Genomic DNA, 16,702 nt, shown 5'->3' with positions numbered 1-16,702 from the left:
GCCCTTCCCCTTACAAGCCCCTACAGAGTCCCGGAGGAAACACCTCTTCTGGGTCTATAAGCCCCATATTTTCTAGGGAATTTTACAAAAATACCAGTTTGAAAAAACTTATTTATGAAAACAACGACGATCTCAACTTATTTGCAAAACTACCGAACTTTGACCGGTCCAGTGTATATGTGGACAGTCAAAGGCGACAAGTAAGCTTTGACCGCTTACGTGTCGACACCTCATCAGTGCTGTATAGTAGTTGAACACACGGGCTACCACATCATTATTTTTACACTTCATTTGACATGTCATCTGACACGTCATTATCAATTTCCCTCTTTGCCCCGTCATCTCTCGCCACGTTAGCTCACTCCATGTAAGCCCTCCGTTATATGTTTTTTCATTCTAATGTTTCTTCCTCCATCTTTCTCCTCAACTCTCCTCTCGCCCTCGCTCCTGCTGCCATCTCTCCCCTTCTCCTCTCCACTCGCCCTCGCTCCTGCTGCCACCGCTCGGCCACGACCGCTCCCCTACTGCCGCCGCTCGGCCTCGCCCTCGACGCCCCCTCTCAACAGCTCTCTCTTCGTCTCAGCCTCATCTCTCGTTCTTCTTCTCCGTTCCCCTCTGTACATCCTCTCGCCGCCCCTTCTATCAAAACCGAAGCCCTATTCACCCTCCAAACGCGAATTTGAATTTCAGAAGCCGATTTAGGAGAGTGATTTTTTAGGGTTTTTGTTAATTGAATCTAATTATTGTATTTAATTATAATGTTGATTTGAATTTAGGTGTTTAATTACTGTATTGATTTTTTTGTGATTTACTGTTTAATTTCTAATTTTATGTTAATGAAATTTCTGCCAAACTAAAATTATTGTAAAGTTTTGTAAGATTTTTAATTAAATAATATATTTTTAATAATTTATTATTTTGTAAATAAGATGATAAAAAGTATACAAATAAATTATATTTTTAAACTCTAAAACAACTTTTTTGTATATTTTTTTAATTTATAAATATTTTAAATGGATAATATATGGGTAAGACTTAAGAGTAAATTTTTTTTTATACATATTTTAAATGGATAATATATAGGCAAGACTTAAAATTAATTTTTTTCTTTTTATAAATATTTTAAATCCATAGTAAATGGGGTAAGAGTTAGATTATTCTATTTATAAATATTTTAAATTTCTAAATATTATTATTTTGTAAATAAGATGATAAAAAGTATACAAATAAATTGTATTTTTAAACTCTAAAATAACTTTTTTGTATATTTTTTTAAAATTTTAAATATTTTAAATCGATAATATATGGGTAAGACTTAAGAGTAAGATTTTTTAAATTTATAAATATTTTAAATCCATAATAAATGGGTAAGAGTTAGATTTTTTCTATTTATAAATATTTAAAATCTGTAAATATTATTATTTTGTAAATAAGGTGATAAAAAGTATTCAAATAAATTGTATTTTTAAACTCTAAAATAAATTTTTTGTATTTTTTAAATTTTTAAATATTTTAAATCTAATTAATTTACTTATTTTATTTTATTTTTTAAAATATGAAGAAATAAAAAGTGTAACTATAATTTTTTTAATTAATAATATTTTAATTGATATTAAATAGTGTTAAATAAGTAAGAGTTAATTTTTTATTTTTTATTATAATTTTTAAATAATTTATTATTTTAGATATAAGGTAATAAAAAGTGTATTTGATTTTTTTAAATTTATTCAAAATTTTATCATGTAATGACGTGGCAGAATACGTGTCAACTATACTAACGTGGCAGACGATGTGTTAATCTACAGTGTCGCACTGGTAATGTGGCAACGCATAAGCAGTCAAAGCTTATGTGTCAGCTTTGACTGTCCACATATACGGTGGACCGGTCAAAATTCGGTACTTTTGTAAATAAATTGAGGTCGACGTTGTTTTCATAAATAAGTTAAAAAATCTTATTTTCTATCATGGGCTACTCTCACTCTTCTATAAACACAAAGGAAGGATCTGCATCCATCACTGGAGGCTTTATGTATGGAGGTTCTGCCGATCCATGCATGTCAGGGAGGTGAAAGAAATCATATTCAATCCGAAATTCCATCCCTTTAGCTACCTCTAGTTTAAGATATCCATTTACTAATGTTGGCCGTTTAGTAATCTAGTTACGGTTTGGAACCTCAGGTACTTATATGCAGATTTGTACGGAGATGCCATTTGGGTGGGTGCTGAAACCCCTGAAAATAGCGGCAGCTGTGCGGAGAATTCGCCAATCTCATGTGGTTCTACTCTGGGAAGTCCTCTCTCTGCCTTCTTTGGGTTATATATTCTCTTTTGGGCAGCACAACAAGAAGGACGTATACATTTTGGGCATCACAACAAGGAGGACGTATACATTTTGGCCAGCACAGGTGTATATAGAGTAGTCCGCCCAAGTCGATGCAATTATACTTGCTCTAAGGAAACCAAAGCATCCGACGGAGCCCCGCCTTCTGGTGGTTCTGCAACTCCGTCCTCCGCTACTTGCCTGAATGACTGGCGAACGAAGTGGATTGTCTTCCTTCCCTTCTTGCTTCTCGGTTTTAATCTGATTAACCTACATTCGGTTAGCTAAGTGAGAGAAGCCATACAATGTTTTCATTTGATTTCAGAAGGAGAATCCATGCACGGAGGAAGGGCAACTTGACCATTTGCTTAGCACGACGATCGCATCATCATGAGCCAATCTATAGGATTCTGAGGTTGTTGAAGAATCTCCATGAAAGGGTTTGTTGTATAAACCTCATGGAAGTCTTGAAGTTAAAAGTTTTTCAAATGCAAATTATGCAACTTTTAAACTCGACAGGCATTCCACTAGTGGTTGTACGTTTTGTTGGGGAATACAGCTGCAGTTTTCTGTTTTATCCCCTCGCCTTCCAAGCATTTTCACCCCATTGTTGGCTCATAATTGGCAAATCGTGCACTCATTTGACTACAATGTCTGATGAAATGAGTGAGAATTCAATAAAAAGTCCACCAACTGAAGAACAATCGAGCAACAGGGGCCGTCTGTATTTTGAGGAATTTTTCACCAAGTTACCACTGCTATGATCTTCTCCTTTCAACCAATAACAAAAAAAAATCCGCATTACAGCACAGAAAGAAAACCAGTAGATTTAAGCATCGCCTAATGTTAGGACCCTTTTTATTTACGTAGACAATTCTCGCTGGTATGGTCCATAAAGTCGAAGCAGCCGAGAAAGTAAAGATGAGAGAGTGCCGTGTGTTAGGGAATCTCCATGTTTGAAAAGTTAAGGGACATATAGGGAATTTTTTTATTTCTTTATGAGGTTGGAGTGTGGAACACTCAACCTCATTAAATACTTAACTTAGCTTTTATTTTCCTATTCCCCCCGACGATTTGAAATCGCTGTGTGTGAAAAAAAACCAGAGTAACAGAAACGTTCGGAATTTTTTTTCCGTTGAAGCTCTTTGAAGGTTTGTTTTTCAGAGAGAGTGAGAAAGCTTCGTGCTTCGAGTTTGTACGATCGATACAGTGAGAAATCACTTCCTTTCTCGCCGAGACATTGCTACAGAAATACTCTCTGCTTGCCGTCGTTGTGCTGCTCCGGCGTTGCGTGATTCCTCTTGTTGGGCGTCTCTATCCTTAGTGTAGAGTGAGAGAGACCAGAGAAGGAAGAAGGGCGTTGTATCCTCAGTGGAGAGGGAGATAGCAAAGGAGAGGAAGAAGGAACGCCTCCACAGAGGCGTTGACTGGTTTGTTTTATTACTGACCGTGTGCTGTTTGTTTCGTGTTGTTTCTGACTGGTGCTATTTGGGCGTCGGCGAGTCTCAGGTCTTCATACAGGTTACATTGTTCCTTCTTTTACAGATCTGTATTTATTTATCTGCAGTGGTAGATTAATGTATGGATTGTATGGATAGGAAATTGTAAACATTGAACGATATTCCCTATAAAGAATTATCATCAGCAGCTGTGGACGTAGCCCGATTTGGGTGAACCACGTTAAATCTGTGTATTTAATTTTGCTCTCTTGATATAATTTGATCTGTATAATCCTATCAAATTGGTATCAGAGCTAGGTTATACAGAAAGTCAAATTTGAGTGGGAGTAATGGCTGCAGATGAAGGGAAGTTAAAAATTGAAAAATTCAATCGGTCAGATTTTAGTTTCTGGAAAATGCAGATAGAGGATTATCTGTATCAGAAAAATTTATACCTACCGCTTGATGGAGTCAAGCCAGACAGTATGAAGGATGAAGAGTGGAACCTCCTTGATAGGAAAGTCCTTGGATTCATCCGACTGTCATTATCCCGTAATGTTGCATTTAACATAGCAAAAGAGAAGACCACAGCGGGTCTCATGAAGGTTCTCGCAAATATGTACGAGAAGCCGTCAGCCTCAAATAAGGTGTATTTGATGAGGCCACTGTTCAATTTGCGGATGACAGAAGGAGCATCAGTAGCTCAACATATAAATGAACTCAATATCATTACATCCCAATTGAGTTCAGTCGAAATTGAATTCGACGATGAAGTACAAGTATTGATACTTTTGTCTTCCTTGCTAGAGGGCTGGAATGCCACTGTTACAGCAGTGAGCAGCTCATCAGGAAGCAACAAGTTAAAATTTAATGATGTACGTGATCTAGTTCTCAATGAAGAGATCAGAAGAAAATCATCGGGTGAAGGGACGATTTTTTCAGCATTGTCTACAGAGGCAATAGGAAGAACTAGAGAAAATAGACCAGGAAGGTCAACTCATCGAGGCACTTCTCAATATAGAAGGTCTCAATCAAGAAACCCAAACAGACCTCAGAATAGAAGGTCTCAATCCAGGAACCCAAATAGATCTCAGAACTCAAATGTCAAGTGTTGGAACTGCGGAAAAAACGAGCACTATAAAAGTCAATGTAATAGTGCACCGAAGGATCAGGAGGCGAAGGTAGAAGCAAATGTTGCTTCCTCCTCAGGGAATGATGCTGCATTGATATGCTCTCTGGAGAGCAAGGAGGAGTCTTGGGTATTAGACTCTGGAGCATCGTTCCATGCTACCTCGCAGAAAGAGCTCTTTGAGAAATATGAGTCCAAGAACCTTGGTAAGGTATATCTCGGTGATGATCAACCGTGTGATATAGTAGGCAAAGGTGTAGTGAAGATCCAGTTAAATGGGTCTGTATGGGAGCTGAAAAATGTCAGGCACATTCCTGACCTGAGAAAGAACTTAATCTCAGTAGGGCAGCTAGCCAGTGAAGGCTACACCACAACCTTCCATGGTGATGATTGGAAGATTGCGAAGGGTGCATTGGTGGTTGCATGAGGAAAGAAGAGTGGTACTCTCTACATGACAGCACAAGCATGTTGTACCATTGCTGCTGCAACAAGCAACCAAGGTTCCAACCTGTGGCACCAGAGACTGGGCCACATGAGTGAGAAAGGAATGAAGATTATGCATTCCATGGGAAAATTATCAGAGCTACAGTCAGTAGAAATTGATATGTGCGAGGATTGCATACTTGGAAAACAGAAGAGAGTTAGCTTTCAGACACATGGCAGAGCTCCGAAGAAGGAAAGGCTAGAGCTCGTCCATTCTGATGTCTGGGGGCCAACAACTATTTCATCCATTGGTGGAAAACACTACTTTGTGACATTCATCGATGATCATTCACGGAAGGTATGGGTTTACTTCCTAAGTCACAAGTCTGAAGTGTTTGATACTTTCAGAAGATGGAAAGCCATGGTTGAAAATGAAACAGGACTTAAGATCAAAAAGCTGAGAACTGATAATGGTGGTGAATATGAAGACACCAGATTCAAGAAGTTCTGTTATGATAATGGGATCCGCATGGAGAGAACCGTGCCAGGTACGCCTCAACACAATGGTGTAGCTGAGCGTATGAACAAAACTTTGACTGAGAGAGCCAGAAGTATGCGTATGCAATCAGGCCTACCAAAGCACTTCTGGGCAGAAGCAGTCAACACATCAGCTTATTTGATCAACTGAGGTCCATCAGTTCTACTGGAATACAGAATACCAGAAGAGGTATGGAGCGGAAAAGAAGTAAGATTCTCACACCTTAAAGTTTTCGGTTGTATGGCGTATGTGCATATCAGTGATCAAGGCAGGAATAAGCTTGATCCCAAATCCAAGAAATGTACCTTCCTCGGTTATGGCGAGGATGAATTTGGATATCGCATATGGGATGATGAAAACAAAAAGGTGATCCGTAGCAGGGATGTGATTTTCAGTGAAAGGGTGATGTACAAGGACAGACACACTGCAGATGACAGTAACTCACTAGAGAGTGAGCCAGTATATGCAGATGTGGATGATGTCCCAGATGACTCTGTAGCAAGCCCTCAGATAGAGGAATTTGTTGAACAGAGTAGTGCACACCAGCCCGACATATCACAGTCCCCTGTTCCAGCTCCGATATTGAGAAGATCTTCTCGACCTCATGTGCCTAACAGAAGATACATCAATTATCTACTGTTGACTGATGGAGGAGAGCCTGAATGCTATGAAGAGGCATGTCAGACTGAAGATGCTAGCAAGTGGGAGCTTGCTATGAAAGATGAGATGAATTCTCTAATCTCAAACCAGACATGGGAACTAGTTGAGTTACCCATAGGGAAGAAGGCACTCCATAACAAATGGGTGTATCGGGTGAAAGAGGAGCATGATGGCTCTAAGAGATACAAAGCCCGATTGGTTGTCAAAGGATTCCAACAGAAGGAAGGAATCGATTACACTGATATCTTTTCTCCTGTTGTGAAGCTCACCACTATCAGAACAGTGTTGAGCATTGTTGCCATTGAAGATCTCTATCTAGAGCAGTTAGATGTGAAAACTGCATTTCTTCACAGAGACTTGGATGAGGAGTTATATATGCATCAACCAGAAGGTTCCTCAGAAAAGAAGAAAGAGAATATGGTGTGCAAACTCCAAAAGAGCCTGTATGGTTTGAAACAGGCTCCAAGACAGTGGTACAAGAAGTTTGATAGTTTCATGCATAAGGAAAGTTTCCAGAAGTGCAATGCCGATCACTGTTGCTACTTCAAAAGGTACACATCCAGTTATATCATTTTGCTACTTTATGTCGATGACATGTTAGTAGCTGGGTCAGATATGGATGAGATCAGAAACTTGAAGAGGCAATTGTCAAAAGAATTTGACATGAAGGATTTGGGTCCAGCTAAGAAGATTCTTGGAATGCAAATCACAAGAGATAAGCAAAGTGGAGTATTGCAGTTATCTCAAGCAGAGTACATTACTCGTGTTTTGCAGAGATTCAACATGAGCAATGCCAAGCCAGTTGGCACACCCTTGGACAAACACTTATGTCTATCCAAGGATCAGTCTCCTCACACGGAAGAAGAGAGAGAGCTCATGGATAAAGTTCCATATGCCTCAGCCATTGGAAGTTTGATGTATGCAATGGTCTGTACGAGACCAAATATTGGTCATGCAGTGGGAGCCGTTAGCAAATTTATGTCAAACCCAGGTGAGACCCACTGGAAGGCAGTAAAGTGGATCTTGAGATATCTGCGTGGCACCACAGATAAGTGTTTGCACTTTGGCAAAGGTGAATTGCAAGTGCAAGGGTACACAGATGCAGATTTTGCAGGAGAAGTTGATCACCGGAGAAGCACCACTGGTTATGTCTTTACCGTGGGTACAACAGCTGTCAGTTGGATGTCGCAGATACAGAAGATTGTTGCTATAACACATTGGTCTTCGTTATCATTTCATCAAATCTTTGTTAGAGGATGAGATGCTAATGCTGAAGAAGATCCAAGGTAATAGGAATCCTGCAGACATGCTAACAAAACCGGTGACTATTGATAAACTGAAGCTATGTTCAGTTTCAGTTGGTCTGCAAGAATGAAGAGACCTAGATAAAGCTGCTGCATTGATATGTGTGAAGACAAATTGATATCAGTCTTCAAGTGGGAGATTGTTAGGGAATCCCCATGTTTGAAAAGTTAAGGGACATATAGGGAATTTTTTTGTTTCTTTATAAGGTTGGAGTGTGGAGCACTCAACCTCATTAAATACTTAACTTAGCTTTTATTTTCCTCTCCCCCCCCCCCCCCCCCCCCCCCCGTCGATTTGAAATCGCTGTGTGATTTTCGACTGTGTGTGAAAAAAAACCAGAGTAACAGAAACGTTCGGAATTTTTTTTCCGTTGAAGCTCTTTGAAGGTTTGTTTTTCAGAGAGAGTGAGAAAGCTTCGTGCTTTGAGTTTGTACGATCGATACAGTGAGAAATCACTTCCTTTCTCGCCGAGACGCTGCTGCAGAAATACTCTCTGCTTGCCGTCGTTGTGCTGCTCCGGCGTTGCGTGATTCCTCTTGTTGGGCATCTCTATCCTCAGTGTAAAGTGAGAGAGACCAGAGAAGGAAGAAGGGCGTTGTATCCTCAGTGTAGAGGGAGAGAGCGAAGGAGAGGAAGAAGGAACGCCTCCGCAGAGGCGTTGACTAGTTTGTTTTATTACTGACCGTGTGCTGTTTGTTTCGTGTTGTTTCTGACCGGTGCTATTTGGGCATCGGCGAGTCTCAGGTCTTCGTACAGGTTACATTGTTCCTTCTTTTACAGATTTGTATTTATTTATCTGCAGTGGTAGATTAATGTATGGATTGTATGGATAGGAAATTGTAAACATTGAACGATATTCCCTATAAAGAATTATCATCAGCAGCTGTGGACGTAGCCCGATTTGGGTGAACCACGTTAAATCTATGTATTTAATTTTGCTCTCTAGATATAATTTGATCTGTATAATCCTATCACAGTGGTGATCAGGGCTTTTCGCTGCCAAACTCCCCGGGTCGGGGGTAAGGGCTCATGGTGACGCCCTCGTTGATGTGCTTCTGCCACCCTCCCGTGTGGGCCTTGGCGTGGGACCAGTAGAACAAGAGTGAGAAGAGCATTGGAGAGCAAGATGAGCGCCGCCCCCCGGCGGCGAATACCCCTTCCCGGAGCTCTGCGCATGATAGGTGTTGGACACCGAAGTGGGCGCGGTACTTGGTGTGGTAAGCATTCCTCGCGGACCCGGCCAGAAGACACGCTTCCGCACCCAGAAAAGTACACCTAAATCACAATCAAAGGTCCTCAACAAAAAGGATTTTTACTTGGGAAGGTTTGGGGAGATTGGAATTCTGGAAATAAAAAGTTGTGTTTGTGAATGTTGTTAAAAATAATAGAGATATTTAGTAGAAGTAGAACTGAGCACTGTAGGACCGTGGGAGAGTGTTTTTTTCTTCTTTTGTTTTGACTTACCAGGAAAGCACAAAGGAGGAAACGGCGCAGCTCCTGGTCGGTCCGGCGGTGAGTCCTTTTCCAAAACAGAGACATTTAGTGACGCCGGTGACGACCCCCTGACTCACCAGCACACCGAGGAAGGCGGAGAGTCCGTACACCGTCGCCGCATCTGAGCCATACTTGCAGAAGGTAGTCTTATCGTAATGATCCGTAACCGGTTGTCCCTGAGAAACACGGGTAATAAAAGCCAGATTAGAAAACATGAAGTTGGTCTTACAAATATTGCAGGGGAACAATCGAAAGGGAGAGAGAAGAGAATATAATCTTACAGAAGAAGGTGATGAGATAGAGAGAGAGGAGACGAGTGTGAACGAATGAAAAAAAAATCCCCGATGATTTAACCCATTTTGGACCTTTTCATTAGTCACAAACAAATTACCCAGCAGCTACGCTCAAATACAACTTCCACGATAAGCCAACATTCCATGTGGGACTATAAACGAGGTAGAATCGATTGCAGATTAAAAGCCGCAGCTTCGAATCTCCTTGCATTCAAATATGCAGACAGAAATGGCATCTTCTTCCATTTTCTGTTTAGTTCTTACCGGGAAAGGAACCTGAATCAATTAATCAGGTCTAAGTTATACAAAATTACTTATATTAACCTAATTATGCTATAGAAGGGCTCGAGAGAGCGGTGGTTCTGTTGGTGTGCCTCAAGGGAAGGTGGGTGAGCGTCGAAGTCACAGTTGGGGCAAAGGAGTAGAAAATCGAAGCCGGCTGGTCTCGGCAGACATCGCAGAGATGGTATCTGGAGTGTTTGGAGAAAATACCATTGGCGGCGTGTACTTGACGGTCGCAGGGGATGCAAAGCTTGGCAGAATCGGCTCGACAGTAGAGCAAGGCTTGTTTCTCCTTCCAATGATTGCAGACTTTGCTTTTGTTCTCTGGGTGGTCTTCATCCTGGGCATTTCTCGCCATTTTTGAGCGACTCCTGCTGTAAAGTGTAGTTCCCAGCAACCTTTGTCTCTCTCCCTCTTTCTCAGATGCCTCTCTAGTGAATTACATAAATAAAAAACTGCAAACTTTTATCATCAAATTAACTCAAGAATTCTCTACTAAAAATATTAAATCAAGAGCTGTAGTTGTTGGCGGTGAGTTAAGAACTTTTTCACATAGAAAACGGAGGAGAAAGCAGACGGAAAAAATTGAAGCGCTCAGAAGTATCACCCCTGATTTCTTTCCAACCAAGGAAGAGAAATCCTTCAAAGTGGGTCCATAATATACCTTTCAAAATAAATACGGTACGAGAAGAAATTTAAAAAAAAAAAAAAACCAGTAGAGTAACAGTTCAAGCACTCGTCAAAGACTCAGAAATGGCTTCCATCAAAACGAAACTTTACCTTTCCAGCCAAATACAAAAAAAAAAAGTGGGACATCCAGAAAAAATGCCAGATTAGAAAACATGAAGTTGATTTTACAAATATTACGGAGACGGGGGCGGGAGCGAGAACGTGGGCCACATTCGAAAGGAAGGAAAAACAACAAAAGAGGTGATTAACGAGAAAGCCTGATACGTCGTTACCGTTGTTCAGACCCTCTCGTTAATCACAAACGGATAACCCAGTTGCTCTGGTCAAATACAGCCTAAAAGATAAGCCAACATTCCATGTGGGACTATAAACGAGGTAGAATCGATTACAAATTAAAAGCCCCAGCTTCGAATCTCCTTGCCTTCAAATATGCAGAGAGAAATGGCATCTTCTTTCTTCAATTTTCTGTTTCCCTTAGGATAGTTCTTACTGGGAAAGGAACCTGAATAATTCGGTTGTGTTCTCCTTCCAACCCTGATTCTTGTCTGATCTTTACCTTTAAACAAGAATCAAGATTCTGTGATTGTTAAAGGATGAAACCCAGCTTTCCAAGTGAAGATAATCTTTACGTCTTTCACTGAGTAAACTCTGTAAGCGGCACCAAAATGGGTGCTCTTCTTCCTCCTCTGACTCTGAATATTGAATTGACCATTATGAGATCCAATTTCTGGATCTCCTCTGCAATTTTGTGCAATCTGAAAATCCAAAACATAGCTGATTTTAGGTTACTATTGGCCGTGTTCTGTTGTGTATTGGATTCTTAAATGTAATGGCTTAATTGGAAAAGTAGATGGAACTACGAAAACAATGGAGACACCCTTTTTTTTTCACAATTGAGGCATGATGTATTTTTAATTCATTCTAACTTAATTGAGATTTCTTATTTAATTGAGATATTAATTAATCGTGTGTTTGATGGATCACTTTGCTTTCGGGATTGAAGTGTTGCAATCTAAGTATGACATTGTTTGTGCGCATTATGTAGTTCATTCAATTAGGCCGTTAATGGTACACTAATGCCAACATCATCTAAAAAATGCACGCAATTGTCTCAAGCTAAAATCGCGGAATCACGATTCAGCCCAAAATTGTGAATAATCCACTTGAAGCCATTGTTCGGGACACGTCTAATTTTTATTTTCTGTCTCGCGCTCTCTTCTCCCTCTCGACCTTCCTCCCCCAAATTTTTTTTCTCTTGCTCTCTTCTTCCTCTCGTCTTTGCACTACCACTCCCTCTCCATCTCCCTCTCCCTCTCCCTTCTCCCTCTCTCGTCTCTCTCTCTCTCTCTTCTCCCTCTCCCCTCCATCTCTTCTCCCTCTCGGTCTCCGTAGCAGAGCATCTAATCGAAGAGTCTCTATTGCAAGGCCTTTGACGTACCATCGGAGCGCCGCCTCTATCGTCGTTGCGTCCCTGCCATTATCGACACCGTGAGGAAGATGATGTTGCTGATTTAATTTTTCCTAAGTTAGGAAAAATTAAACTGGCGTTATTTATTCATTATATTAAAATTTTTAATTACTGTATTATATTAGTGATTTAATTGTGATAATTAAAATATTACCAAATCAAGTATTTGATCAATTATTTTTGTTTAATTAACCTTTTTTTATTTTGGTTTAATAAAACCTATTTTCTGGCCATTACCCACCCCTTACCTCTAAGTTGATGATTTTAATATTAAAGGTACGAACTCATTGTTATATTCCAAGGCATAAACATTTGCTATTATATTGTAAATTGTGGATTATTATGAGTAACTCGGTGTCCTTTTAAGCATGTTTTTAAGTTTTAATTATATAACTATCTATATATATATATATATATATATGTATATATATATATATATGTGTGTGTGTGTTATTAATAATCTATCCTAGGTTATTAAAAAAATTTATATATATATATATATATATATATTTATTATATTCATTAATTTTATTACTATATTAAATTAGAAATTTAAGACTGATAATTAGAATATTGTTAAAGAAAGCATTTGATGAATTATTTTGGTTTAATTATCTCATTTTTATAATTAATTAAACTAATCAATTTTAATTTTATAAAAATATATTATTAATTAATACTACATAAAAAACCTATCTTCTGTAATTTTTTACTTTATATATTTATTTTTTATAATTTATTATAGTCACACGTAATTATTATATTATTTTATAATACTGTAATTATTAATTTATATAATATAATATTTCATTAATTAGTATATTTATATATTTTAATACTACATTTCTAACACCCAATTTGAAATTGATGTTGAATTAATTCATTGCCTTGAATTTGAAGTCAAACTTCAACTTCAACTTCAATGTTCACTAACCCCCCCTTTGACAGGAATGTTGGGGTATCGTCCTATATCTACTCCTATGGATGTTAATGTGAAAAGATGTGTTAGTAATAAAGATGATGTTGATATAGAAAAATATCAAAAGCTAGTGAAAAAATTGATTTGCCTTTCATTTATCAAACCTCGCATCTCTTTTGAAGGTAGTGTGGTAAGTCAATATATTTATAAGCCTCAAATTCCCATTGGCAAGCTCTGGAACGAATCTTGTGATACTTAAAGAAATCCTATAGACAGGGTCTTCCATACAAACGTCATGGCCATATTAACATTGAAGATTTTGCATATGCTAATAGTGTATGGTCCTCAAATGACAAAAAACTATATTAGGATATTATACACTTTTAGGAGGTAACCCGGTAACATGGAAGAGTAAAAAACAATATGTGGTTGCTCGATCTAGTGCAGATGTAGAATACAGAACCATGATACATACTATAATTGTACTAATATGGATCAAATCCATTCTCTCCGAATTGGGTTTCAGTAGGGATACTTAGATGAAATTTCACTATGACAACCAAGCAGCTATTCACTCTATCTTCAATTTAGCCTTTCATAAAAAAAAAAAAAGCATATTGAGGTTGATTGTCACTTTGTAAAAGATAAATTACAAGGTAGTATCATAAGTGTTTAATATGTTCTATCTCAAGGTCAAGTTTTGATATATTCACATAGCCAATTGCTTCAAAAACATTGAGCACTAAATGACCCATGCTAGGAATTTATGACGTTTTTGCTCCAATTTGAGGGGGAGTATTATAAGAGAAGAAAAAAGATGGCATAGTTGTAATTTATCTCTAAATTAGATTTTTATTTCCAACCCTCAAGATAAAGGTATCTATGTAATATGCTAACTTTAAGGGGGAGTTTGTTAACATGACTCAGGACATGATCTTCATGCGAATTACTCAGTTCATGTCCTGAAGTCGTTAGGGAGCGCCAAACTTCATGTCATGTACATGATCAACCATGACTCAGGAGTTCATGTCCCAAGAGTAAATGGCGGAAAGTGTTTTCTGCCCGATTTTGATATTCATGTACATGACACTATCGCGGGGCTCTCTCTACCGCACACCCTCTCTGCTATTTCATTCCTGCAGCCCTCTCTCATTCTTTGCTCCCTCTCTCGTCTCCACCGTCCCTCTTCGGTCTCCCTCTCTACAATGTCCATCTCGCTGTGAATGTCCTTTCGGCGTCCTTTTCTCCATCTCAGACTCGCTCTCCCTCTGAACCTCCCGCTCGATTTTGACATTTGGGCTTCGAGTTTTTAATTTCGGCATTGATTTTCCCATTCAGCTTTGATTTCAACCATCAGCTTCGGTTTAACAACCATCCTCCCTCTCCTCTCCCTCTCGACCTCCGTCACAGAGCACGGGAGGTCGAACATCTACTGTCGAGCTTCTCGGCCTCCCTCTCTTCTCTCTCTCGGCGTACCGTCGAAGCGACGCTTCTGTCGATGTTGCCCGCCGCTGCTGCCGCCGCCTTTGAGGAAGACGACGATGGTTTAATTTTTTCTAAGTTAGGAAAAATTAAACTATCGTCATAAAATCATTAATTTATAAAATAATATTTTTTATTTATTTAATATATTTATTTTATAATTACTATATTAAAATAGTGATTTAATTGTCATAATTAAAATATTTTTAAAATAAATATTTGATAAATTATTTTGGCATAATTGTCCGATTGCTATAGTTAATTAAACCAATGGTTTTAAATTTTTTGATAATATATTATTAATTAATAATACATAAAATATATTATGTACAAATATATAGTGTGTTAAAGTTATGATTAGATCAATTTTTTCTCTTAAATTATTCATTTTTAGGTTAAAATATATCATATGTTATTAATAAATTAATAACTCAACGTACTACTTTCATTTTTGTTATTTATAACGTTATTTATTTATTATTTGTAATTAATCATGTACGTATTTCATTGGCTCATGTAATTACCATATTAATGCATAATAAAATATGTAATTCAATTAATAAATATATTAATATATTTAATTGTACATTAAATAACTTATTCGTGTAGTAATAATGGTTGTTTTATCTAATTTAGGGTTTAAGGATTATGTTGTAATTAAGTGTACTATAAAGGTTTAGGGATTCTCTTGTTTTTTATGTTTTTCTCATGTTAGGGCACTAACACTGGAAACTGTTTTCCAGTGCACATGAAGTCGTCAACACTAACACCAAGTACGAAGATGATCTTCATGTACATGACTGACATGATCTTCATGTTAGACATGAACTTGAACTTGAACTTCAAAAATTTATTTGGGACTAAGTGAACTATAAAAGGACTAAGGGGGAGGATTAGAGGTTAACTTTGAAACTCTAATCCTAGCCTCCATTATTTCATCTCTTGAGTCCCTCTCTTCACCTCCTCTCTTTTGAACATGTCTCTTTCTCCTCTAACTACTCTTTTTGCTTCTTTATCCTTCTTTACCTCTTTTCATCAAAGGTTCCTTTAGGTTAATAATAGAATCCTAAGATTCAACACATTGAAGCTAAGTATATCACTACCGACAGTAGCTGTACACACCTTTTATGGATGAAACAATAATTAGGGGACTATAATTTTTTATGTCAAAAACTTCTCCTTAGGAATTCTAAAAGTCCTCTTGAAGCTCTCCTTAAGTTCTAGTTTTTGGAGTCGTTTCCCAATTAAGTTATTAAAACCCTAAGTTAGGGTTTGAAGAATAATTTTGGAAAGTAATCACTAGTTCTGTTGCTTTTTGATTGATCTATTGGTTGGTTTCCTTGGCTGTTACTTGCTGAATTTGATCATTTGATATTACATAGTTTTTTTAGAAGATCGAATCATATTATAGTGGCATGATGTAATTTTCCTTTTTTTTGTCCCTTTATCTCGCTACTTAGGGTAAAGTGTAATGATGTAATTGTAGCTCTTTTTCATTATTATTAATACACATTGAGGGGAAGGATTAGGCATGTCACCAAAACCGAATCCTCCTTCCCTCCTCTCATCTCTCCTAGCCAATTTCTCCTCTCCTCTTCTTCTCCTTCTCTTCTCAACCGATTACCTCTTCTTTTTCCCTCACTCTTGCTACTCTCTTCTCACCATTAATCTAGTTCGTTTACTGCTCACTAAATGGGATCCTAAAGCTAACATGGTATCACAGAATTAGGTTTAGGATCCTGAGGATTTGGTGCTCATTGGTTAAAGTTTAATCTCTAGGTCGAGTTTGTTTGCTCAATGGAAGATAAGTATCCTCTTATTTCTTTCATTTTTGAAGATGATTGTTGGTACATGACTCAGAATGGTGGAGTTTTCAGCAATATTTGATTTAGAAAATTTCGAAAATACTACTTGTTACATGTTAGATTCAGCGTAGAGGTTGATTTTCCGATATGATCACTTCATGCTCTCTTCGAAGGTTAATATCAGTTTTGTTTCACGATTATGGAATGTTGGATGCTATTTGTTTGAAACTAGGCTCATTTATCACTGATTTCATGAGTTTATGATTAAAGGAAGCCGCTCTTACATGATTAAGAGCACTTGAGGTTTCATTTTTTGTTGATGTTAAAAAAACTCATGAAAGTATCTTGTAGTGCCGGATTTGTTTTTGTTAATAGAGGATATATGTTGTTTTTTTCCTCTAATTGGGAAGTATTCCACGTTGAGATAGAGGGTGGATTAACTTACCAAAATTCAA

General features: G+C 37.9%; 1 protein-coding gene across 1 annotated transcript; it reads right to left on the bottom strand.

The window, feature by feature from the left end:
* Positions 1–8,797: 8,797 nt before the first annotated feature.
* On the bottom strand, positions 8,798–10,241 carry LOC137936128 (uncharacterized). Its single transcript, XM_068780681.1, has 4 exons — positions 10,110–10,241; positions 9,866–9,877; positions 9,279–9,484; positions 8,798–9,089 (listed from the first exon to the last, which is right to left on the bottom strand). The coding sequence occupies exons 1-4, from the start codon at positions 10,239–10,241 to the stop codon at positions 8,798–8,800; spliced, it is 642 nt and encodes a 213-aa protein (XP_068636782.1).
* Positions 10,242–16,702: the final 6,461 nt, after the last annotated feature.

This window comes from Aristolochia californica, unplaced genomic scaffold (assembly GCF_029961685.1).
Source record: "Aristolochia californica isolate CCGP_79_NKW_82.1479 unplaced genomic scaffold, dmAriCali1.0.hap1 SCAF_7, whole genome shotgun sequence".
Taxonomy (NCBI): domain Eukaryota; kingdom Viridiplantae; phylum Streptophyta; class Magnoliopsida; order Piperales; family Aristolochiaceae; genus Aristolochia; species Aristolochia californica.
This window is presented reverse-complemented; position numbering and strand designations above follow the sequence as displayed.

Coding starts and splice junctions, on each gene's coding strand:
- LOC137936128 (XM_068780681.1), bottom strand. CDS start 10,241: ATGGCGAGAAATGCCCAGGATGAAGACCACCCAGAGAACAAAAGCAAA. Junction 9,090..9,278: donor TCCTCCTTTGTGCTTTCCTG/GTAAGTCAAAAC, acceptor ATTGTGATTTAG/GTGTACTTTTCTGGGTGCGG.